This window comes from Bos mutus, chromosome 2 (assembly GCF_027580195.1).
Source record: "Bos mutus isolate GX-2022 chromosome 2, NWIPB_WYAK_1.1, whole genome shotgun sequence".
NCBI classification, from domain to species: Eukaryota; Metazoa; Chordata; class Mammalia; order Artiodactyla; family Bovidae; genus Bos; species Bos mutus.
The window spans coordinates 110,614,702-110,641,347 of record NC_091618.1 but is presented as its reverse complement, the minus strand read 5'-3'; the positions used below and the strand labels follow the sequence as shown (position 1 = coordinate 110,641,347).

General features: G+C 36.6%; 1 protein-coding gene across 3 annotated transcripts in view; it reads left to right on the top strand.

Moving 5' to 3' along the window:
• Positions 1–26,646, top strand: part of TLK1 (tousled like kinase 1) — a 178,844-nt gene that overhangs the window by 67,442 nt on the left and 84,756 nt on the right. The window contains exons 2-3 of one of the 3 annotated variants that reach the window (XM_005887582.2): positions 341–459; positions 25,793–25,864. In XM_005887582.2, coding sequence (XP_005887644.1) covers positions 341–459; positions 25,793–25,864 — 191 coding nt within the window. Of the gene's footprint in view, positions 1–340; positions 460–25,789; positions 25,865–26,646 lie in introns of those variants that run through there. The other 2 variants (XM_070358322.1, XM_070358327.1) reach the window with 2 other exon arrangements.

Below are 26,646 nucleotides of genomic sequence, written 5' to 3'. Positions count from 1 at the left end.
GGTGGCCAAAGTATTGGGGCTTCAGCCCAGTATCAGTCCTTCCAGTGAATATACAGGGATGATTTCTGATTTGATCTCCTTGCAGTCCAAGAGACTCTCAAGAATCTTCTCAAAAGCTTCAATTCTTCAGCACTCAGCCTTTTTTATGATCCAAATCTCACATCCATACATGACTACTGGAAAAACTATAGCTTTGACTATATGGATCTTTGTCGGAAAAGTGATGTCTCTGCTTTTTAATACGCTGTTTAGGTTTGTCATAGCTAATTACATAAATATATTTTAGATGTAAGTATATAAATACATATGTAAGTGTTTTTTTTTTTTTTGGTCTTAATAGGTGCAATGGATGAGCTTCATAGTCTGGATCCAAGAAGGCAAGAATTATTGGAAGCTAGATTTACAGGAGTTGCAAGTGGGAGCACGGGGAGCACGGGCAGTTGCAGTGTTGGAGCTAAAGTGAGTAAAATTGTAATCTTTATTTGACATTTTTTCTTTGTATTAAAGTATGCATATTTTGTAAAGGATTTATATTTAACAACAAGTTAGTACTTACTATTATTTTTATGATGTATAGGAAAAAGTCCAGTGTTTTTATACCTGATTTCTAGTATAGCATACTATATTTTGCATACCATTTTACAAAAAGGCAAAATGGTTCTCTGAGGAGGCCTTACAAATAGCTGAAAAAAGGAAAAGAAAGTGAAAGTGAAAAGCAAAGATATACCCATCTGAATGCAGAGTTCCAAAGAATAGCAAGGAGAGATAAGAAAGCCTTCCTCAGTGATCAATGCAAAGAAATAGAGGGAAACGATAGAATGGGAAAGACTAGAGATCTCTTCAAGAAAGTTAGAGACACCAAGGGAACATTGCATGCAAAGATGGGCTCAATAAAGGACAGAAATGGTGTGGACCTAACAGAAGCAGAAGATATTAAGAAGAGGTGGCAAGAATACACAGAACTATACAAAAGAGATCTTCATGACCCCAGATAACCATGATGGTGCAATCACTCACCTAGAGCCAGAAGTCATGGAATGCGAAGTCAAGTGGGCCTTAGGAAGCATCACTACAAACAAAGCTAGCGGAGCTGACAGAATTCCAGTTGAGCTATTTCAGATCCTAAAAGATGATGCTGTGAAAGTGTTGCACTCGATACGCCAGCAAATTTGGAAAACTCAGCAGGAGCCACAGGACTGGAAAAGGTCAGTTTTCATTCCAATCCCAAAGAAAGGCAATGCCAAAGAATGCTCAAACTACTGCACAGTTGCACTCATTTCACACGCTAGCAAAGAAATGCTCAAAATTCTGCAAGTCAGGCTTCGACAGTATGTGAACCGTGAACTTCCTGATGTTCAAGCTGGATTTAGAAAAGGCAGAGGAACCAGAGATCAAATTGCCAACATCTGTTAGATCATAGAAAAAGCAAGAGAGTTCCAGAAAAATACCTAATTCTGTTTTATTGACTATGTCAAAGCCTTTGACTGTGTGGATCACAACAAACTGTGTAAAATTCTTAAAGAGATGGGACTATCAGACCACCTTACCTGCCTTCTGTGAAATCTGTATGCAGGTCAAGAAGCAACAGTTAGAACTGGACATGGAACAATGGACTGGTTCCAAATGGGGAAAGGAGTACATCAATGCTGTATATTGTCACCCTGCTTATTTACCTTATATACAGAGTACATCATGAGAAATGCCAGGCTGGATGAAGCACAAGCTGGAGTCAAGATTTTTGGGGAAAATATCAATAACCTCAGATATACAAATGACATTACATGTATGGCAGAAAGCAAAGAACCAAAGAGCCTCTTGATGAAAGAGGAGAGTGAAAAAGTTGACTTAAAACTCAACATTCAGAAAACTAAGATCATGGCATCTGGTCCCATCACTTCATCACAAATACTTAGGGAAACAATGGAAACAGTGACAGACTTTATTTTTTTGGGCTCCAAAATCACTGCAGATGGTGACAGTAGCCATGAAATTAAAAGACACTTATTCCTTAGAAGAAAAGCTATGACCAACCTAGATAGCATATTAAAAAGCAGAGACATTACTTTGCCAACAAAGGTCCATCTAGTCAAAGCTATGGTTTTTCCAGTAGTCAGGTATGGATGTGAGAGTTGGACCATAAAGAAAGCTGAACGCTGAAGAATTTATGCTTTTGAAATGTGGTGTTCGAAAAGACTCTTGAGAGTCCTTTGGACTGAAAGGAGATCAAACCAGTCAATCCTAAAGGAAATCAGTCCTGGGTGTTCATTGGAAGGACTGATGCTGAAATTAAAACTCCAATACTTTGGCCAGCTGATGCAAAGAAGTGACTCATTGGAAAAGACCCTGATGCTGGGAAAGATTGAAGACAGGAGAAGAGGATGACAGAGGATAAGATGTTTGGATGCCATCACTGATTGGATGGGCATGAGTTTGAGCAAGCTGAGGGATTTGTTGATGGACAGGGGAGCCTGGCGTGCTGCAGTCTGTGGGGTCGCAAAGAGTCAGATACGACTGAGTGACTGAACTGATACTATATTTTGAGTATTTATGTTGTAATATAGCATAATAGGTTTCAAGAGTAGAAATGAATTTGTTAGATGTACTGTCTTTTTCCCATTACATAATTTTCACCTTTCCTTATCCTTTTTGTTTCTTCTTTGCCCCTGTAACTCATGTTGCTGTTATATATGTTCCTATCTGTACAGTAGTCCACTGCTGCTACCTCCTGCATAAAATGAATAGTATATCTGTTATGGCTTCCAGTGATCGATCTCAGGTTGTCTCCAACTCCCCGCTACCTCACATTGTGGTGAATTTCTTGTAACTGTTCTCTTTTGTGACTTAGTAAACATTTTTTAAAAATATATTCCTAACAGCAGAATTGATAGAGCATAGGACATGTATAGATTTAAATTGAATAAATAGTGTGTGCTGTTTATAATGGTTGTATAAAACTTATTTGCATTCAGCAGAGTGCATGAGTATTTCTGTATCTCTGTATCCAAGAAACCCTTGGCATCATCCAGATTCCTCATGTTCGATAGCCCAGAAGGTATATTTTGCTGTGCTGTGTGTCTTGCTGGGCTGCTGTGCTGCGCTAAGTCGCTTTATCATGTCTGACTCTTTCCTACCCCATGTAACCCACAAGACTTCTCTGTCCATGGAGTTTTCTGGGCAAGGATACTGGAGTAGGTTGCCAGGGGATTTTCTCCACCCAGGGATTGAGCCCATGTCTCTTTTGTCTCCTGTATTGTTTACCATCAGAGCCACTGTTTTTCATATGTCCCTTGTATATTCTATATATTCCATGTTGATTACATACAGTGCAGATAACTTCTTTCATTTTGTCATGTCTGTTAGCTTTTTTTATAGTATCCATCATATCCACCATAAATATGGTACAGAACTCTTTAATGTTGTTATATTCAAACTCACTAATTTTTTTTGCTTTATGGTCTATACCTTAGTATACCAACTTTTGGTTTTACTAAGAAAAACAGTTGTCACCAGTAACCATCTAGGTCAAATGATCTAGATCTATATCTTTTTTGCTATGTTTATATTTTGTTATTTTACTAATTTTCAGCAATAGAAAATATAATAGCAACTTTATTAGAAATTTTAATATGCATTTAAACATACTTAAAAATCTCTTTGTATCAAGTAAATCTTGGTGCACAAGCATCATAAAAGATGAAGGATATTGTTGTGCATCCTTTGAGCTTAAAAATGGCCCAGGTTCTTGTTGCAGAACATTGTATGATCAAGTCCTTCAGTTGAATGAATTAGTGGATGAGAATACAGTGTTTCCCTTTTTCCTCCTCTTAGAAATATATTGTCCAGTTCATTGATTCTTGAATTTGAGAAAATTCATGTAAGACACTGTCATTTGAAGACTCAGATTTTATTTATATGTTTATTGTCCCCATCATCAGTTTTAGGTGCCGTTATCTCTTTATATTTATTTTCTGATTTGTTTAATAAATGTAAATTATCATCTGTCATTTTCTTCTCTTGATCATCTTAAGTAGAAAATGAAAATTTTTTATTAGCTGGAGTTGATAAAAGCTAAAATCAGACTCCAAAGATAGTTTCTTAGTCATTTATATGTTTTTGAAAGATGATGCAGTACTTTGAGGTAAAGAAAATAACTTTATAATTTATTTATAAATTTATTTTATAATTTATTCACTATTACATCATCCTTTTAGTCATTAAATCTGTACTGTTTTTCTATTTCTACTATAAATTATCACGAAGTTGCTCAAGACAGTACGCATTTATCATCTTATAATTCTGTAGCATCTGAAGTCTGACCCAAGTCTCACTGGGCTAAAATCAAGCTGTCTGCGTTGCTGCATGTCTTTCTGGGGTCTTGAAGGAGAATTGATTTGCCATGCCTTTTCCAGCTGTGAGAGGCTGCCTGCATTTCTTGGCTGATGGTGTCCTTCCTGCATGTTCAGAGCCAGCAGTGTTGCATCTCTCTCAATCTTTGACAATCACATGTAATGGACCATAGCCTAGAAGGGCTCTTCACTTATAATTGCTAATATGATTAGATTGGGCCCACCTCAATCTGGATAATCTGGTATAATTTCCCCATTTTAAAATTCTCATCCTTAATCACATCTGCAGAGTCCCTTTTGCTGTATACAATAACATTCTGGTGTTTAGGGCATAGACATCAATGGGGAACCAATATTCTGCCTATCATATAATCATTCTTCCGTTTTATTTTAGAGGCTTCTCTTTGTTTCAGCATACTTGAATAATTGATGAACAATGATAAGTAATGACTTCCTTTTATGATATAATAACAAAATATAGGAAAGATAAGATCAGTAAGATCCCATAATGTATTTTGGATTTATGAAAGCCGGTGGACATCTGGTAATTAATTGCAAGGTAGAACGTGTTATATTCTATTAAAAATAAATTCCTATTTTTATTCTGTGGATGGTCTCAAAGAATAAAAGTCCTGAAATATTAATTATTACAAACTGACTTGAAAAAGAAGCCAGAAAGCTAAAGTTGGGTCCAGTGGACTCTGATGGTATTCTAAAAGTGAAATTCTTGTTTCCCACCCGTGAGGCACAAATACAATTGCTTCTGTTTTATAGTTTTACTTTTATATTTATTCTTTAGCCCATTGAGGCCTCATCTTTTATATAATATTGGTAAAGATCAGGTTTTATTTTTCTCCACATAGTAAACCAGTTTTCTCCACTTCTTAAAGCATCCATATTTTCCCACTGATGTGTAATGCACCTGTATTATGTGTTGATTTGCCACGTGTATATTCTGAGCTGTCTGAAATTTACCTTACGTTCCGGTGGTCTTTCTGTGTTCTTCTGTCAGTATCACGTAAAGAATATGGTTGTGTTTTGGTTTGTCTTGTTTCTGTGGTAAAGCAAGTCTCTCCTTTAATCTTCTTTTGTAAGATTGACTCAATTATTTATGGATCTTTATTCCCTCATGTAAAATTTGAGCATGTCTTTAGTTGTTAGCACTTGGGGATGATTCTTCTTTAATAACTCATTTGTATCTTTTTCCTTTAAAGATCAAATGGAATTTTTGTCCTAAATGCAGATTGATTTTTGGAGTATTGAAATGTTTGTAAGATTAGGTTGTCCCATCTAAGTACCTGAAATGTCTCTCCATTTGTTCAGTTCTCTCTGTAGAGTTATACAGAATTTTTGGCTATTTTTATGAATTTTTTGGGCTTATTTCTGGATACTTGAAAGTTTTTGTGGCTGAAGTATTTTTTATATTTTCTAGTTAGCTCTTGGTGACCTAGGAGGTTTTTTATTTTTATAGACTGGTGTTGTGTTTAGTAGTCTTACTTTGGTCTCTTTTATTGGTTATTCTCCTTTGTTGATTATTTAGATTTGTCCAAGAGAAATAGTTATTTTCCCCAAATTACAGATTTATTTCTTACACTTCATATGTGTGTGTGTGTGTGTGTGTGTTGGTCATGAGCTTCAGTACTATGTCTTGTCCTGTTCAAGAGGAATCATCCAAAGTTTGTCCATTAAGTATAATGTTTGCTGTAGGTTATGTGTATATAACCATGACCACATAGCAGAAGAACTTTTCCATTCCTGGTTAGTTAAGAATTTTTTTGTTCATTTGTCTTAAAAATAGTAAGTGTAACAAATTTTAAAAAACATTGAACTTTGCATTTCTGGGATAAACCCAACTTGGTTATGATATACTATTTTAAAAATTTATTAGATTTAATACATGACTAGCTATTTTAGTTAGGATTTGTACTTGTATGGTTGTAAAAGAAATAGATGCACTGACCTGAAGAGTAATATTTTAGTGAGTTTTGACAAATGTATACACTTGTAGTAATCCACATCTTTTTAAGATATAGAACATTTTCATCACACCACCTTGTCTGTTTTATAAAACAGTATCACACTATCCCCATAAAGTGAACCATTTTCTTGCTGTTTTTAATTTTTTCAACATCGTATATATGGTAGAAAATGTTCATGGGAAGATGAGTAGACGTTTACCTGTAAAACTGTCTTGTCCTGGGGTTTGTTGTGAAGAAAGGTCTTTCATTATCATTTAAATTTCATTAATATTAGTTAGTTTAATTAATCTATTTCAGTTAAGCTTTTCAGACTTATTAGTGGATAGTTATAACACTTGAAAAAAAATCTCAATTCTTATTCATTTCTGTTTATTCTTTCAGATTCTGCTTTTCTGTTCATTCCTGCCAGAGCTCTAATTAAGTAACTGTTTCAAAGAATTTGGTTTTAATCTGTTTCAGTTTATTTTCCCCATTGATTTCTGTCATCATAATTTACTTGTTGGATTTGCTCTGTGGCTCTTCTTCCAGCTGTTGAGTTGAATGAGTTAGATTATTTATATGGCAACATAATTAATATACAGTAAAATGTATGGATTTTAAGTGACTTGTGCTGTAAGTTTTGTGAATGCATAAAATTGTGTAACCTCCACCACAATTAGGATGTAATATAGTTCTCAGAATATTCCCCCATGCCCTTTTGTACTCTGTCCTTTAGGTTGCCTCTGGTAACCACTGATTTATTTACTGTTTTTATAGTTTTGTCTTTGCAAGCCTGTCATACAAATGGAGTCAGTATTATAAATATGTAACCTTAGATTCCGACTTCTTTTATCTTAGAAAAATACATTCCTTTGAGATTCATCCATTGTTGTAATATTATCAATAGTTAATTTTTATTGTTAAATAGTGTTCTATTGTATAAAATATTGATACATTTGTTTTTTAAATTTTTATTAAAATATAGTTGATTTACAGTGTTGTGTGTCAGGTGTACAGCAAAGTGAATTCAGTTATACATGCATACATATATATATATTTTCTTTAGATTCATTTCCATTATAGATTATTACAAGATACTGAGTATAGTTCCCTCTGCTATAGAGTAGGTCCTCGTTGGTCATCTGTTTTTTATACTGTAGTGTGTAAAAAATAAACCACAATTTTTTTTTTAATCCATTTCTACTAGATAAAGAGCATCTAGGTTATTTTAAGTATTTTAAGGATTACAAATACACTTACTATAAACATTTGTATGTTCACTCCTCTTAAGTTTAGTTATTTTGAGCTCTTCTTTTGTTATAGAATTAAATTTTTTGCATTGTTTTTTGAAAATACAGTTTGTGTGACATCAGTGCTGAAATGTGCCCTGTTTTATAAACATTTCATATCTAATAGCTTCTAATTGTATTAGTTCAGATCTTGGAGATCTCCTTGTACTGTCGTATTTTTAAATCTTTAATTGTGATTATTGAGGTATGCATTTCAGCTTGTTGTTTATCAGTTTTGGCTTGATGTATTTTGATGCTACCTTTTTACATGCATATATCTTTTTTGGTTCTTTTCATGGCTACATAATTATTTTTTAGAAAATACTTGTTTTTGTTAGATCTTAAGTACTGTCCTTGGCTTTGTTTTGGTTCATATTTGTCTTAGGTATGTTTTTCTGTTCCTTTATTTTTATTATTTTTAATTGTGTTTCTTATAGACAGTATGTCTCCTCTTTTGGACGGAAAATGAGCATTTTTCTCAAATGGTGGATTCAGTCTGTTACACCTATTATAATTATTTTTATTTTCTGACTTGGTTCTGCCATCTATTGGTTGATACCTTCTAATTGATATCTTCTTGACTTTCATTCCCTTCCACTCCTTGCTTTCCATTGGACAGATGCAGTTTTTCCTGATGTTTTAAAGGTTATATGTTTAAAAAAAAAAGTTACATGTTCTGTTTTTAGTTTTATGATGAAACTCTTTAGTCATTTATTTCTGTTCTCTCTCTAACTGGTATTTATGCATTCCTGCATGGTCGCCTCTGCCCACCCCCCTCCCCCACCTTTTTGAAACAACTTTTTACTTTGAAAAGTAATACTATACTTATAGAAAAATTGGAAATATTTTATAAGAATACTTATATACTCTTTATCTAGATTTAAGAAATATAAGCATTTTTGTCAATTTTGTGTTCATGCGTATATACACATCTCCATCATCTCTTTCAAGTATCACTGTCATCTCTGTGATAAATGTGAACAGACCTATGGCTGATTCATGTTGCTGTTTAGTAGAAACTTAACACTGTAAAGCAGTTTTTCTTCGATTAAACAAAACCCCCCAAACTGTAAACAGACCTTTTCAAGGAACCTTACTTCACTTTAGTGGGGACTAGGACTTAGGAACCAAGCTGCTGCTGCTGCTGCTAAGTCGCTTCAGTCGTGTCCGACTCTGTGCGACCCCAGAGACGGCAGCCCACCAGGCTCCCCCGTCCCTGGGATTCTCCAGGCGAGAACACTGGAGTGGGTTGCTATTTCCTTCTCCAATGCATGAAAGTGAAAAGTGAAAGTGAAGTTGCTCAGTCGTGTCCAACTCCTAGCGACCCCATGGACTGCAGCCCACCAGGCTCCTCCGTCCATGGGATTTGCCAGTCAAGAGTACTGGAGTGGGGTGCCATTGCCTACTCCGAGGAACCAAGCTAGGTATGCTTAATGTTACGTGGCAATCTCTTAGAAGAGTGTCAGCTAATGTAGGAAGAATATAGACTCAGAAAATCAACATAGTGTTTCCCAGTACTGATTAAGTTAAGGATCATCAATGGATGCTAAAACCATTTAGTAAAACGTTTTGGAGAACAGTGTTTTACAGGGTTTCAAAGTTTCACCCTAATGTTAGTTGCCAAGTCCTGTCAGAACTCTCTGTGATCTCATGAACTGTAGCAACCTGGCTTCCCGGTCCTTCACTATTTCCCAGAGTTTGCTCAAACTCACATTCATTGAATTACTTATGCCATCCAGTCCAACCATCCTACTGTCTGTTGCCCCTTTCTCTTGCCCTCAGTCTTTCACAGACAGGGACTTTGCCAGTGAATCATCTGTTCGCATCAGGTGGTCAAAGTATTGGAGCTTCAGCATCAGTCCTTCCAGTGAATATGCAGGACTGATTTCCTTTATGATTGACTGGTTTGATCTTGCAGTCTGAAGGACTCTCGAGTCTTCTCTAGCACCAGTTCAAAAACATTAGTTCTTCAGCGCTCAGCCTTCTTTATGGTCCAGCTCTCACATTGTTATATGACTGTTGGAGGAACCATAGCTTTGACTATACGGACCTTTGCCTCTGCCTTTTAATACGCTGTCTAGGTTTGTCATTGCTTCTCTTCCCAGGAGCAAGCGTCTTTTAATTTCATGATCACAGTCATCATGTGCAGTGATTTTAGAGCTCAAGAGAATAAAATCTGTCACTGCTTCCATTTTCCCCCATCTATTTGCCATGAAGTGATGGGACCTGATGCCATTATCTTCGTTTTTTGAATGTTGAATTTTAAGCCAGCTTTTTCACTCTCCTGTTTCGCCTTCATCAAGGGGCTCTTCTGTTCCTCTTCACTTTCTGCCATTAGAGTGGTATCATCTGCATATCTGAGGTCGTTGTTATTTCTTTCGGCAGTCTTGATTCCAGCTTGATTCATCCAGCCCGGCATTTCACATGACATACTCTGCATAGACGTGAAATAAGCCGGATAGCAATATACAGCCTTGACATGCTGCTTTCCCCAATTTTGAACCAGCCCTTTGTTCCATGTCCAGTACTAACTGTTGGTTCTTGTCCTGCGTACAGGTTTCTCAGGAGGCAAGTAAGATGGTCAGCTGTTACCAACTCTTTAAGAATTTTCCAGTTTGTTGTGATCCACACAGTCAAATGCTTTAGTATAGTCAGTGAAGCAGAAGTAGATGTTTTTCTGAAACTCCCTTGTTTTTTCTATAATCCTTCAGATGTTGGCAGTTTGATCTCTGGTTCCTCTGCCTTTTCTAAACCCAGCTTGTACATCTGAAAGTTCTTGATTGACGTACTGCTGAAGCCTAGCTTGAAGGATTTTGAGCATAATCTTGCTAGCATGTTAAATGAATGCAATTATATGGTAATTTGAACATTCTTTGGTGTTATCTTTCTTTGGGACTGGAATGAAAACTGACCTTTTCCAATCCTGTGGTCACTGCTGAGTTTTCCAAATTTGCTAGTGTATTGAGTACAGCACTTTAATAGAATCATCTTTTAGGATTTGAAGTAGCTCAACTGGCATTCCATCACCTCCACTAGCTTTGTTTGTAATAATACTTCCTAAGGCCCACTTGACTTTACACTGTAGGATGTCTGGCTGTAGGTGAGTGACCACCCCATTGTGGTTATCTGGGTCATTAAGACCTTTTTTTGTATAGTTCTTCTATGTATTCTTGCCAACTCTTCTTAATCTCTTCTGCTTCTGTTAGGTCCTTGCTGTTTCTGTCCTTTATTGTGCCCATCTTTAAATGAAATGTTCCTTTCGTATCTCTTTTTCTTGAAGAAATCTCTAGTCTTTCCCATTCTGCTGTTTTTCTCTCTTTCTTTGAATTGTTTACTTAAGGCTGCTTTCTCATCTCTCCTTGCTATTCTTTGGAACTCAGCATTCAGTTGGGTTTATCTTTCTCTTTCTCCTTTGCCTATTTTTTTTTCTTCTTTTCTCATCTATTTGTAAGGCCTCCTCAGGCAACCACTTTGTCTTCTTGCATTTCTTTTTCTTGGGGATGGTTTTGATCACTGCCTCCTGTGCATTGTTACAAACCTGTCCATAGTTCTTCAGGGATTCTGTCTACCAGATCTAATCCCTTGAATCTATTCATCATCTCCACTGTAATCATACAGGATTTGATTTAGATCATACCTGAGTAGCCTAGTGGTTTTTCCTACTTTCTTCAATGTGAGCCTGAATTTTGTAATAAGGAGCTGATGATCTGAGCCACAGTCTGCTCCAAGTCTTGTCTTTGCTGACTGTATAGAGCTTCTCCACCTTTGACTGCAAAGAATATAATCAATCTGGTTTCAGTATTGACCATCTGGTGATGTTCATGTGTAGAGTCATCTCTTGTGTTGTTGGAAGAGGGTGTTTGCTGTGACCAGTGTGTTTTCTTGGCAAAACTCTGTTAGCCTTTGCCCTGCTTCATTTTGTACTCCAAGGCCAAACTTGCCTGGTACTCCAGGTATCTCTTGACTTCCTAGTTTTGCATTCCAGTCCCTTATCATGAAAAGAACATTCTGGGCATTGGTTCTAGAAGGTCTCATAGGTCTTTATAGAATCGTTCAACTTCAGCTTCTTTGGCATTAGTTTTTGGGGCATAGACTTGGATTACTGTGATGCTGAATGGTTTGCCTTTGAAACGAACTGAGATCATTCTGTCATTTTTGAGATTGCACTAAGTACTGCATTTTGGACTCTCTTGTTGGCTGTGAGGCTACTCCATTCCTTCTAAGCAATTCTTGCCCACAGTGGTAGATATAATGGTCATCTAAATAAAATTTACCCATTTCCATCCTTTTTATTTCACTGATTCCTAAAATGTTGATGCTCACTCTTGCCATCTCCTGTTTGACCACTTCCAATTTACCTTGATTCATGGACCTAAACATTCCAGGTACCTATGCGATATTGTTCTTTATAGCATCAGACTTTACTTTTACCCCCAGTCACATCCACAGCTGGGCATCCTTTCTGCTTTGGCCCAGCCTCTTCATTCTTTGGAACTATTTCTGTAGTCTTTCCCGGTAGCATATTGGACATCTGTCATCCTGGGGGGCTCATCTTTCTGTGTAGTATCTTTCTGCCTTTTTATACTGTTCATGGGGTTCTCAGTGCAAGAATACTGAAGTGGTTTTTCATTCCCTTCTCCACCCTATAGATTAGTTATTAATTATAAAAGAGCAAATGTGCCTTTAAAGTAGAGAGATGTGTTGATTACCACCATAGTAAATAAGGTTAAGCTTTGCACTAGTCATGTCACAGAGAGCTTGATATGCGCATCTCGAGGGTGATGTAATAAGAATAACACTGATCACTTCTAGTTTTCATTGCTTTGAATTTAATCATGAGGAAATACCCCTGGGGCATCCTGGTGGCTGGTGCCATGAAGAGCAAACAGAAGTAGAGGGACCATTCTAAGTCGGATGAGACAAAAAAGACTTATTAGCCAAATGCAGTGTGTGACTCTAGATCCTGATTTCTTCCTGGATTGGGAGAAAAACAATTTTAAAGGACATTTTTGAGACAACAGGGAAAATTTGAGTGTGGAGTGTATGTTGGATGATGATACTGTACTAATGTTGGTTTTGTTGTTCTTTGGGGGATAAGCTTGTATTATAAAAATACTTACTTAAATTTAATAGTACAGGTAAAGATTAGAGAGGGCTTCTCTGGTGGCTCAGTGGTGAAGAACCCGCCTGCCATTGCAGGAGATGTGGATTCGATGCCTGGGTTAGGAAGATCCCCTGGAGGAGAAAATGGCAACCCACTCCAGTATTCTTACCTGGGATTTTGCATGGACAGAGGAGCCTGGCAGGCTACAGTCCATGGGGTATCAAAAGAGTCGGACACGGCTTAGCAAATAGACAATAACAAACAACAGAACCTTACAGGATGTCAGATAGTGGTGAGCAATGACTCTTACAGTGTTTTTTATTTGAATTGATAGTGATAACGTGCCTGTGAAATGCATTGTTAATACGAGTCAGATTTTAATAATAGCAACACCAGGAGTTTGTAATGTGGAAATAAACCCATTTGAAGAATCAAATTTCTGATAATGATCATGCTCTGAGAGAAGAGGAATGAGGGAGAAAGATAAGAAAATCATCTAGGAATATAGAATAGTTCATTAAGATTTGATTTTTAGGGTTATATGTTTGCTGAAAGTAAGAAAGTAGTAAGCAGAAGAGCAGAGATACTATACATAGAACTTTTACTATGATGGGGTATAGGAGGAAGAACAAAAAGAAACTTAGTCTAATAAATATGAGGAAGAAAGAGGAAACATTTTTACCTGCTTTTATACAATATAGTAGAAGTAAAGCCAAGTGTATATTATGATAAAAAAATGAGAATCTATCTTTAGGCAGTTGACAGGAAACATACCCCCAAAATGACAAAGACTGGAATTAACCGGAAAGAAAATATTTCAGATAATCATAAAGTAAAAGACAGTAAAATCAAATACAAATTTGAGATTAGTATCTCCTCAACTTCAGACCCTTCCGAAGACTTACCATCACAGTTAAAATGAAATGGTCATAGTAGATCTTCTGATCTAGCTCTAGACTACCCTATTTGAGTGTCCCGATACTGCACTCAAACTGGTTTATTTGCCAGTTGTCTCAAATACACTTACCTAACTTCAGGTTTCTGCTCAAATGTCACCTCTTTATATAGGCATTCTATGATGCTCTGTGTGTGATATTCCTATACCATTCTTCCTTCCTCCACTTCGTTTTTAAGAAGTACTTACTGGTTTCTTCAGTTCAGTTTAGTCGCTCAGTCGTGTCTGACTCTTTGCTATCCCGTGGACTGCAGCACGATAAGAAGTACTTACTGGTTTCTTCAGTTCAGTTTAGTCGCTCAGTCGTGTCTGACTCTTTGCTATCCCGTGGACTGCAGCACGCCAGGCCTTCCTGTCCATCACCAACTCCCAGAGTTTACTCAAACTCATGTCCATCAAGTCAGTGATGCCATCCAACCATCTCATCCTCTGTCATCCCCTTCTCCTCCTGCTCTCAATCTTTCCCAGCATCAGGGTCTTTTCAAATGGGTCAGCTCTTCACATCAGATGGCCAGAGTACTGGAGTTTCAGCTTCAGCATCAGTCCTTCCAATGAATATTCAGGACTGATTTCCTTTAGAATGGACTTGTTGGATCTCCTTGCAGTCCAAGAGACTCTCAAGGGTCTTCAGTACCACAGTTCAGAAGCATCAGTTCTTCAGTGCTCTCATATCCATACCTGACTACTGGAAAAACCATAGCCTTGACTATATGGACCTTTGTTGGCAAAGTAATATCTCTGCTTTTTAATATGCTATCTAGGTTGGTCATAGTTTTTCTTCCAAGGAGTAAGCATCTTTTAATTTCATGGTTGCAGTCACCATCTGCAGTCATTTTGGAGCCCCCAAAAATAAAGTCTGTTGCTGTTTCCACCGTTTCCCCATCTATTTGCCATAAAGTGATGGGACCGGCTGCCATGATCTTAGTTTTCTGAATGTTGAGTTTTAAGCCAACTTTTTTACTCTCCTCTTCACTTTTCATTGAGAGGCTCTTCAGTTCTTCTTCGCTTTCTGCCATAAGGGTGGTAATGGGACCGGCTGCCATGATCTTAGTTTTCTGAATGTTGAGTTTTAAGCCAACTTTTTTACTCTCCTCTTCACTTTTCATTGAGAGGCTCTTCAGTTCTTCTTCACTTTCTGCCATAAGGGTGGTGATGGGACCGGCTGCCATGATCTTAGTTTTCTGAATGTTGAGTTTTAAGCCAACTTTTTTACTCTCCTCTTCACTTTTCATTGAGAGGCTCTTCAGTTCTTCTTCGCTTTCCGCCGTAAGGGTGGTGTCATCTGCATATCTGAGGTTATTGATATTTCTCCCGGCAATCTTGATACTGGCTTCTGCTTCATCCAGCCCAGTGTTTCTCATGATGTACTCTGCATAGAAGGTAAATAAGCAGGGTGACAATATACAGCATTGATGTACTCCTTTCCCCATTTGGAACCAGTCCATTGTTCCATGTCCAGTTCTAACTGTTGTTTCTTGACCTGCATACAGATTTCTCAGGAGGCAGGTCAGTTGGTCTGGTATTCCCATCTCTTTCAGAATTTTCCACAGTTTATTGTGATCGACACAGTCAAAGGCTTTGGCATAGTCAATAAAGCAGAAATAGATGTTTTTCTGGAACTCCCTTGCTTTTTTGATGATCCAGTGGATACTGGCAATTTGATCTCTGGTTCCTCTGCCTTTTCTAAATCCAGCTTGAGCATCTGGAAGTTCATGGTTTATGTACTGTTGAAGCCTGGCTTGGAGAATTTTGAGCATTACTTTACTAGCATGTGAGATGAGTGCAATTGTATGGTAGTCTGAACATTCTTTGGCATTGCCTTTCTTTGGGATTGGAATGAAAACTGACCTTTTCCAGTCCTGTGACCACTGCTGAGTTTTTCAAATTTTCTGGCATATTGAACGCAGCACTTAATAGCATCATCTTATAGGATTTGAAATAGCTCAACTGGAATTCCATCACCTCCACTAGCTTTGTTCGTAGTGATGCTTCCTAAGGCCCATTTAACTTCGCATTCCAGGATGTCTGACACTAGGTGAGTAATCACACCATTGTGATTTTCTGGGTCATGAAGATCTTTTTTGTATAGTTCTGTATATTCTTGCCACCTTTTCTTAATATCTTTTGTTTCCATTAGGTCCATACCATTTCTGTCCTTTATTGAGCCCATCTTTGCATGAAAATTTCCCTTGGTATCTCTAATTTTCCTGAAGAGATCTCTAGTCTTTCCCATTTTATTGTTTACTTCTATTTCTTTGCACTGATCACTTAGGAAAGCTTTCTAATCTTTCCTTGCTGTTCTTTGGAACTCTACATTCAAATGGGTATATTTTTCCTGTCAGTATAGTAGGACTGATCAGGGAGGGAAAAATTTACGTTTCTATAATGAAATTTTTTCTGTGTGCTTGTGTTACTTGTATGTTTTAAAAACCATCTTGTGAATATTTGCAAAAATTTTTTTCTGCTTTGAAGACTTCAAAAGTCTGTGAGTTTGTGCTTACATGTGTGCTTACTGTATATCTGAATGTATAAATGATTACATAATCATTTATAGATTCTGTTAAGCTCTCACCCCCACACTCTTTTCCTTAACAACTTGAAACTTTTTGTATTGCAATATAATTCATAGACTGTAAAATTGACTCTATGAAAGTGTATTTTTCAGTGGTATCTAGTATATCACAAGGTTGTTCAGCCATCACCACTAATTCCAGAATATTTTTATCACCCTCAAAGGAAACCCTATAAAAATTTACAGCAATTCTTCATTTTCCTGCTTTCTTCCCCTGCTCTTTGTCCCCTGGAAACCACTAGTCTACTTTCTATCTCTATGGATTTGCCCCTTCTGAATGTTTCACATAAATGGAATCAGTCATACAGAACATTGCGTTTAATGTCTGTGGCAGGTTTTTTCACCTAGTTGAGTATTTTCAAGGTTCATGAATATTGTAGTATGTGTTAGTACTCATTTCTTTTTATTACTGGATGTTTCATTATATTGATGTGTTTCACATTTTGTATATTCATTCGCAGTTGGTGGACATTTAGGTTGTTTTTATTTTTTTTTACAGGAATAATGCTGCTGTGAATATTCTGATACAAGTTTTCGTGTAGACATATGTTTTCAGTTCTCTTAGGTATATACCAAGGAATGTAATTACAGCATTGTGATAGTGACATAGGAGAGAAAACAGACGAGTGGAAGAGAATAGGGTCCAGTAGCAGAGCCATTCATATATACTAACTTAATACATGACAAAGGTGATACTGCAGTGCAGTGGGGAAAGTGTGGGCTTTTAGAATAGGTAATGCTGGATCAATTGAATATCCACATGGGAAAGAAAATGACTCAGATCATCACTCCTTGCCATCATAGAAAAATCAATTCCAAGTGATTTGTAGATCTGAATATGAAAAATAAAAACAGTAAAGCTTTAATAAGAATAATGACAGATTCATAAATGGGTCACAAAAGGCTGTAGTCATAAAGGAAATCATTTGATAAATGCAGCTATGTTCAAATGATACCAGTATATGAGTGGAAGGGAAAATCATAGAGGATTCATACCCAGAATATGTAAAGAATTCCTACAGCTCAAGAAGGAAAAAGACACACAAGGGTCAGAGCTTTAAAAGCCGTAAGGAAAATTAGATGAAGCATGCCCCATTCTTTTAACCCTACATTCATTCTTCATAGAGGCAGTACTTCTCACCTGTAGTTTTTTATTATACCACATATGTTTTACCTTTTTATGTTTATATTTCTCAATAAGATTATTACAGCTCTTTGTGGGTTTTTTTCAGTTTTTTTGGTATTTATTGACTTCCTTTTATAAAAGATGCAGTGTAACACTTAACATTATCCAACCCTCAAGCTTCTACAACCCTATCCTAATTTAGATATATTTTAGTTTTTGGTTAGATCATTATTTCATTGTTTATATTATGACTAAATTTTATTCACAGCTTTGAGATTCCATAATTATGTTTCTGTTAATACTTTTGTACAACTTTTTGTTTTTCCTAGAGTTGACTTATTTCTCTAGTTTATTAGTATTCATGTAAGCATCCATATAATCTCTAGCAGATATTATCAGTCTTTTTTTCAAATATGTTTATTTACCTGTTTTCATCTTATTTTTCTGTTGGCATAGCCTTTGACCCATAGCTCAGTAGGTAAAGAATCTGCCCATGATGCAGGAGACCCAGGTTCGATCATTGGGTCAGGAATATCCCTTGGAGAAGGAAATGGCAACCCACTCCAGTATCCTTGCCTGGAAAATCTCATGGACACAGGAACCTGGTGGGCTGCAGTCCGTGGGGTCGCAAAGAGTTGGGCACGACTGAGCAACTTATTACCTACTTACTTACAGCCTCTGAAATCTAAACTAGTTACTCTCTGTGTCTTCTGGGTGCCTGTCATCCTGGAATCACTCTTATTTTTCATCATGGGGCTTCATTCTGTGTCTGTCCCATGTTTGAGCTTGTTTCTTAAATGCCCTATTTTCATCATTCTTGGTTTATTCTTTTGTTTGTTGGTGCAGATTTTCTAGTCATTTCCTAAGAAAAGGTAAATTGGTAGTCAGATATGTGAGACCTTGGGTATTGTCATCTTCTCACTTAGCTGTTAGTTTGGGTGTAGGATTCTAGGTTGGAAATCATTTTAACAGAGTTTTGAAGGCATTATTCCATTGCCTTCTAGCTTCCAGTGTTACTCCTGAGCACTCCAGTGCTGCTCTTATTCCTGATCAATGTAGATTTTCCTGTTTATTCTTCTCTAGAAGCTTCACATCCTTGGTATTTAAATTTATTATAATGTGTGTTGGTATAGATTTTCCTTGAACCAGTGTGATTCAGAAGTGTGTCCTTCCAATCCAGAAACTAATGTTTACTTGTTCTTTAAAAGTTTCTTCAATTATTTCTTTGATAATTTTACCTCATTAGTTTTCTTTCTTTTTTCTGGAACTCTTTTTTTGGAACAGTACCTCTTGGACAGATTCTCTAGTTTTCTTTTTTTCTTTTATTTTTTTCTCTTCCTGGGAAGGTTTCTTCAGCTTTATCTTTGAATTCATCCAGTTTATTTTCTGTGTGTTTCTGCTATCATATTTTTAATTTCCAGGAGTGGTATTTTGGGTTTTTTTAGGGGGAAGGGAGGAGTGGGGGTGGGTGGGTGTTCATTCTCTCCTTTTTTTTAACTTAAAAGTTATTTATTTATTTATTTGATTTTGACCACACTGTGCAGCATGCAGGATCTTAGACTCCAACCAGGGATGAAACTGGCTTCCCATGCAGTGGAAGTGTGGCGTATTAACTGCTGGACAGCCAGGGAAAGTCCTTTAGGATTGTTCTTAAAATGTTTCATTTTCGTAGTTTGCTGTTACTAGGGTATTCAGTTCAGCTCAGTCGCTCAGTCGTGTCCGACTCTTCGACCCCATAAATTGCAGCATGCCAGGCTTCCCTGTCCATCACCAACTCCCGGAGTTCACCCAAACTCATGTCCATCAAGTCGGTGATGCCATCCAGCCATCTCATCCTCTGTCGTCCCCTTCTCCTGCCCCTAATCCCTCCCAGCATCAGAGTCTTTTCCAATGAGTCACTCTTTGCATGAGGTGGCCAAAGTATTGGAGTTTCAGCCTCAGTATCAGTCCTTCCAATGAACACCCAGGACTGATCTCCTTTAGGATGGACTGGTTGGATCTCCGTGCAGTCCAAGGGACTCTCAAGAGTCTTCTCTAGCACCACAGTTCAAAAGCATCAATTCTTCGGCCCTCAGCTTTCTTCACAGTCCAACTCTCACATCCATACATGACCACAGGAAAAACCATAGCCTTGACTAGACGGACCTTTGTTGGCAAAATAATGTCTCTGCTTTTGAATATGCTATCTGGGTTGGTTATAACATTCCTTCCAAGGAGTAAGCGTCTTTTAATTTCATGGCTGCAGTCACCATCTGCAGTGATTTTGGAGTCCCAAAAAATAAAGTCAGCCACTGTTTCCACTGTTTCCCAATCTATTTCCCATGAACTGATGGGACCAGATGCCATGATCTTAGTTTTCTGAATGTTGAGCTTTAAGCCAACTTTTTCACTCTCCTCTTTCACTTTCATCAAGAGGCTCTTTAGTTCTTCTTCACTTTCTGCCATAAGGGTGGTGTCATCTGCGTATCTGAGGTTATTGATATTTCTCCTGGCAATCTTGATTCCAGCTTGTGCTTCTTCCAGTCCAGCGTTTCTCATGATGTACTCTGCATGTAAGTTAAATAAGCAGGGTGACAATATACAGCCTTGATGTACTCCTTTTCCTATTTGGAACCAATCTGTTGTTCCATGTCCAGTTGTAACTGTTGCTTCCTGACCTGCATATAGGTTTCTCAAGAGGCAGGTCAGGTGGTCTGGTATTCCCATCTCTCTCAAAATTTTCCACAGTTTATTGTGATCCACATAGTCAAAGGCTTTGGCATAGTCAATAAAGCAGAAATAGATGTTTTTCTGGAACCCTCTTGCTTTTTCAATGATCTAGCGGATGTTGGCAATTTGATCTCTGGTCCCTCTGCCTTTTCTAAAATCAGCTTGAACATCTGGAAGTTTATGGTTCACGTATTGCTGAAGCCTGGCTTGGAGAATTTTGAGCATTACTTTACTAGCGTGTGAGATGAGTGATAGTTTTATTTTTGTATGAAGTTTTTTTTTCTGCTTCCTGGGTTGTCTTTTGCCTGTGGGCTTAAAAAATTTTTTTTTGTTTATATTCTTCCGATATCTGGTGATATGGGGCCTTCTTCATATCTGTACATTAGGCACTGGAACACTTACTGGAAGTGTTGTTTGAGTAGGCAGGATTTACTTCAGTAGGATGAGTTAACTGGGTCCTTCTTCTGAGAGATTTTTGATTCTTGGTGTCTGTAAGTCTTGTCTCTTAAACCATGGTTTGTTTTCCTAGAGAGAAATTCTGTAATCTTCAGCCTGAAGAGTTTAAGTTTGGCTGCCGCCTTTCTAGTTTAGCACAGAAAGGTGCCGAGTGTCTTCATGTAGTGTGTAGCTGTGCACCCAAGGCCTCTCTTTCCTCATCTGCGCCTTACGTGTCTCAGTACAGAGTTCCCCTGGCTTCCATTTCCAGAGATGAAGTCTGACCTCCAGTACCAATTGTGACAAGCTAGCTGTCAGTCATATCCTTTTTTGTTCTCATGAATGTAATATGTGTTCTTTCCCTGGCTGCTTTCAAGATTTTATTTATTTTTAATTGTAAGGTTTTTTTTTTGAAGTATAAGTGATGTTTAAGATTACATTCAGATTAGCTCACATGTATACAATATAATGATTCCATATTTGTGTATGTTGCAAAGTGATCACCACAGTCTAGTTAACATCACCATACATGGTTACAATTGTTTTCCTTGTGATGAGGATTTTTAAGATGTACTTTCTCAGCAACTTTCAAATATGCAAATATAATATTATTAACTATTGTTGCCATGCTGTACATTATATCCCCAAGACTTATTTATTTTATAACTGGAAGTTTGTACTTTTTGACCCCATTTATCCATTTCTCCCCCATCCCCCACTTGTCTCTGGAAACCACCAATCTCTTCTCTATATCTTTGAGCTTGGGCTTTTAAATTTTTATTGTTTTTTTAAGATTCCACACAAAAGTGAGATCAGAGGGTATTTGTCTTTATCTGACATATTTCCCTTAGCATAGTGTCTTCAGGTTCTATGTTGCCACAAATGGAAAGATTTCCCTTTTTCTTAATGGCTGAATAGTGTTCTTATATACATATATATACATACACACACCACATTTTCCTTACCCACTCATCAATTGATAGACACTTAGGTTGCTTCCATGTCTTGTCTGTTGTAAACAATGCTACAGTGAACATTGAGGTGCAGATATAATTTTGAGTTACTGTTTTTATTTTCTTCAGATAAACATGCAGAAATGGAATTCCTGAAACATATGGTAGTTCTTGGCAAGGATATGGAGGCTTTCCAGGTGGATCAGTGGTAAAAAAAAATCTGCATGCTAATACAGGAGATGTGGGTTCTATCTCTGGGTCAGGAAGATCCCCTAGAGGAGGAAATGGCAACCCACTTGAATATTTCTCCCTGGAGAATCTCATGGACAGAGAAGCCTGGTAGGCTACTCTGGGGTCACAAAGAGTCGGACATGACTGAGTGTGCACACATGCGCGTGGTAGTTCTGTGCTTTTTTGAGGATACCCCACAGTGTTTTCCCTAGTGGCTGCACCAGTTTACATTCCAACCAGCAGTGTAGGAGAGTTCTCGTCTCCCCATCCTCACCAGCACTTGTTATTTCTTGTCTTTTTGATGATGGCCACCCTAATAGGTATGAGGTAATACCTCATTGTGGTAAGATTTTTTTACTTTGGTTTTCAGCAGTTTGACTGTGATATAGCTATATATGATTTTCTTTGTACTTATCTTGCTTGGGATCATCAGTGTGTAAATTTATGTCTCACCAATGTTTAGAATTTTCTGCCTATTTCTTAAAAAAAATTTTTTTGTCCTTTTCTCTCCTTCTGTGACTCCAAATTCATGTGTTAGACTACTTAATAGTGTCTAGCAGATAACTGCTTTTCAGTATTTTTCTCTGTTTCTTAGTTGGACTAATTTTTGATCTGTCTTCAATACTTTATCCATTATCTGTTAAACCCATACTGTGAATTTTTATTTTAGAAAGTGAATTTTTCAGTTTGGTATTTCCATTTGGCTCTTTTTGACATTTTTATTTCTCTGCTGAAATTTCCAACTTGTTCATTTAGTTACAAGTTTATTTTCCCTTCTTGCCTTGAGCGTATTTACAGGTGGCTGCTTTAAGATCTTTGCTAATTTTAATATCTGGGTTGCCTTGTGGTTGTTCTCTATTGATTGTCTTTTCTCTTGAGTATGGGTCTCATTTTCTTGTTTCTTCATATGCTAAGAAATTTTGTATTATATCCTGCATACTGTAATGATACATTGTAGTAACTCTGGGATTTAGTGTGTTTTTATGGAGAGTGTTAGTATTTTGGTTATTATTTGTATTTGCAAGCAGTTAATTTGGCTGAACTGAAATCTAAACTGTGCCTCCCTGAAGAGGATGGCAGATCTTACCGGATGCTTAGAATCTGTTCCACTCTTGCATAGGTCAGTGACCAGCCAGAAATATGGGTACAGTTCTTTGTGGTTCTCTCTGTCTTTGTGGTTCTTTATTTTCCAGTATGTATCTTCTCACTTTCCATTACTGTGGCAGCTTCAAACTCCCAATTTTCAAGCCAGTAAGACTGTATCTTTTGATTCAAATTTCAGCTGCTCTGTGCAGCTCAATCTAGGGGCCTTCTCTCAGGCAAAAGCTGTAGAAATAGGAAACCCATCCAATTCTGTTTTTTCCTTCCAAATATTGTCTTCTAACCAGATTCTGCCTGTTTTTGATTGCTCAAGTGCCTTTAGGTAGTTGTTTTATATACTTTTTTTCTGGAATTTATTGTTATCTGTGTGAATGTTGTTCTGATAAGAGATCTTGGGTTATTACTCATGGCAGGGTCTGTGGGGTGTGTATTTTTTTTGAAAGGTAAAAATCTCATGTTTTTAAAATAATTAATTTATGTATTTATTTCCTCCTTTCTGTATCTCACACACAGCAGTCTCAACAATGTGTGTACTATCACAATGACCACAGAGATTATTGAAAATAGTGTAAAAATTTGCTTGTGCTTTCCATGAATTTCCATACCATAGTTTTCAAAACATTTTGTATCCATTTAGCCATTAAATTTTATACTCTATTCCATGTACTTCTTATCTAATCTGTGTCAGCAAGAATGTTACTGCTTGCCATCATGGGAGCAGTGTTTCCCAATTTTTGGCATTTTGATAAGTTTATCTGTGTCTTCCATGTGATGAGAAATCAATTTTACCAAACATAAGATACTTTATTCATAGTTTTTTCCTTGAATAGCTGAAATATGTTGCTCGGTTTTCTTCCGACAAAAGTAAAGTGTTGCCTTTGGAAAATCAGATATTGGCCTTCTGGCTGAATTCTTAAGTGTACGTGGCGCTCCTTCAGTCAGTAGTTTCAGATTTTGGTTTCTGTTTTCAAAAAAGTTTTTTCAAATTACAGTCTTTACTAATTTGTTCTCTTGTAGTGATGTTTTTTAAAGACTTCTGTTACTGGAATGTTGGATCCTTATTACTTTATTAAGTGATTGCTTTCTCTCACCCTTTTAATCTCTTCAGTTCATTTGATTCCAAAACTGTTCCTCCTTTTTACCTTCTTGTTCTTTTAAAGCATTATCTGTTGTATGTATTTTCTCTTGGGTTCATTCAGGTTTAATCTTTATTTTTGAAAAAAAAAAAAAAAAATTTTTTTTTTTTTCAATTTCTGATACTTTCCTGAATTCCATTACCTTCTTAGTTTTTTGACATCTGATTTGTGTTATTATTTCATGTCTTGAGTCATTTTTCTAGCTCATTTTGAAATGGTTGATTATAAATTCATCTATTTAGTGGGTGTATTTTCCTGGTATGCTTTTATTATCAGGATGTAATTCTGTGTCTTTTGCTTTTTTCCCCCTTATAATTTCATGTGATTGATCTACATCATTTTCTTGCTTTGGTTTAGGGTGGCATTTCTTACAGAGCTCCCTCTGCTGTTGTTTTTGGGAACTCTTCAGAAGTGTGGCATTTGCTTTCTAAGATTTCTAAGGCTTTGCTCTCTTCCCCACTGTTCTTATTTCTTTATATTCATTATGCTTAATGTGCTCAATTCCGATTGCATGCTCAGTAGTTTATGCTCATTGGGACACTGTTAGTGAGAGATCAGTTTACCATAGAGGCTAACTGCTCCAGCTTTAGACTTCAAGTAGATGCAGAAATCCTTCCAGTTATAGCTATTTGGGAGTCTCTCTTCTCAGATGTGTCAGACACTCTGTTTCCTTCTGCTTCTTCTCATACAGTGCAGGTTCTGTTGGTGATTTGTTCCCACGTACTATTTTAGGGAGATTTATGGAGATTCCTTGTCACCTGGTTTTGTTGTAAACATAGGTTTGGGGGTTTAGGGATGCTCAGAAACATTGTCACTGGTTCCATTGCCCTGAATCTTTCTAATTTATCACTCTTTAATTTCTGTTTATGGTGTTGCCTGTTTCTAATTTGATAATCCTGTCTTAATTAGATTATAAATTCCTCTAAATAGTGCTTGAATCTTAGTTCAAGTACTGTTTTGTGTTAAAAATAGCCTTTACAGCATAGCCCTGGACATATATGTAATATGTCCTATCAGTCATCAATTGGAAATTTGTCAGTCTAGCGTAATTATAGGCTAATTTGCAACCTCGTAGTGGTAGGATTAATAGTTACTCTTACAGATTGAAGGGAAACATAGAGCTATCAGCTGGCCGACCTGTCCAGGAAGTTCATTCATATGTCCTCTTTGGCATATATGCTCTAGTCTGGTCTAAACATTCCTGCAAGACATCGATCTAATGTATTAATATTTCCAAAAAGTCCACAAAATAATAAGCATCATAGAAACATATAGTAACATAGAAAATGTTATTTGACAGAGATAGCTCATTACTGTCACAGTCCAAAATATTGTAAAAGAAATTTAGAAACTCTTCAGTGAAGCAGTTAACACGGTCAAATTAATAAAAGATTCTTTTGAAAGACTAATCCCAAACAAAGAGAAACTGAAGATTGACCAATTTGTTTATATGAAGAGGCAAAGGGGTGAGGATGAGATATGATAGAATTTGCTAAGATTGTGGTGGGAATTAAGGAACACAAATAATACTTTTAGTTAAAGGAAGCATTCGATTAGTTTTTATTGGGAAGTAATTTTAAGGCTCTTTTTATCCTAATAACATCTCACTTCTTTTGCTCCTGAATCTGATAATCTAAAAAATCAGCTAAGAAGTCAGTTCCTGAAACACGATAGAACTTTATTGATTTAATAAAACATTCTAAGCTATATTGTTATGACGTTGGTGTTTATTTTTTTTTAATGTTTCTTATTTTTACTTCATTTGTCTTCCTTATTTAAAGGAATTAGGTTTTTAATTCTAAAGATAGATTATTTACTTTGTAATATGTTCCATTTAAAATTACTCCTAATTTTTACCTTTAAAAAATCTTTCACAGGCCTCAACAAATAATGAAAGCTCTAATCACAGTTTTGGAAGCTTGGGATCTTTGAGTGACAAAGAATCAGAGGTGAGTAACTTCATTTTAAATATGTTGCTATTGAAGGAAAAGTTGGAATCACCTTTTTTAAAATTAATTTTTTTCCTCCTTTAATACTTGTGCTAAATGTTAATCTTTGTTTTTTATAGGAGCATTTTATTCTGTTTTAGAAGCATAACATTAGACTGAAGACTATTTGACATTAGAAAGAAAATGTAATTTCTTTGGTTATGTAGATGAACTTTTATATTAATGGTATAGATGTTCTTCAGTTGCTAGCCATTCATGATTCTAAGAGATGAACGTGATTTTTGTAATATGTTGTTTTTCACCGTTTTCTACTATTTCTTGTTATACTTCCCTCTTAGTTTGGTCCTGAGTAAAGGTTTGTTTACTTTTTGAGATACAGATACACGTTTTTTGTTTTCTTTTTGAAATTTCTTGTGGGATTTCATGCTATTGGTTTTCACTTTACATGGTTAAAAATATCTGAAAAATTCCTTCCTTTCCCACCCACTTACTCTTCCCACTAAGAAGATACATGGAATTTTATAAGTAGGTATTTGGATCCATGGTATAGTTCACGTTGAGCATGATGTTCTTGATGGCATTTTAAAAAATATTTAGACAGGAGGTTCTTTGAGTATTAGCATTCATTTGTTGATGCTACAACTTCACTTTTTGCAAATAAAAGTCTGTAATACTTCTTCTCAGACTACAGAGTTCTGTCACTTACTTTTCAACATTTGTGTGTGTGTGTGTATGTATATTTCCCCTGTCAGTGTTAACTTATTTCTGTTTGACCCATTTTA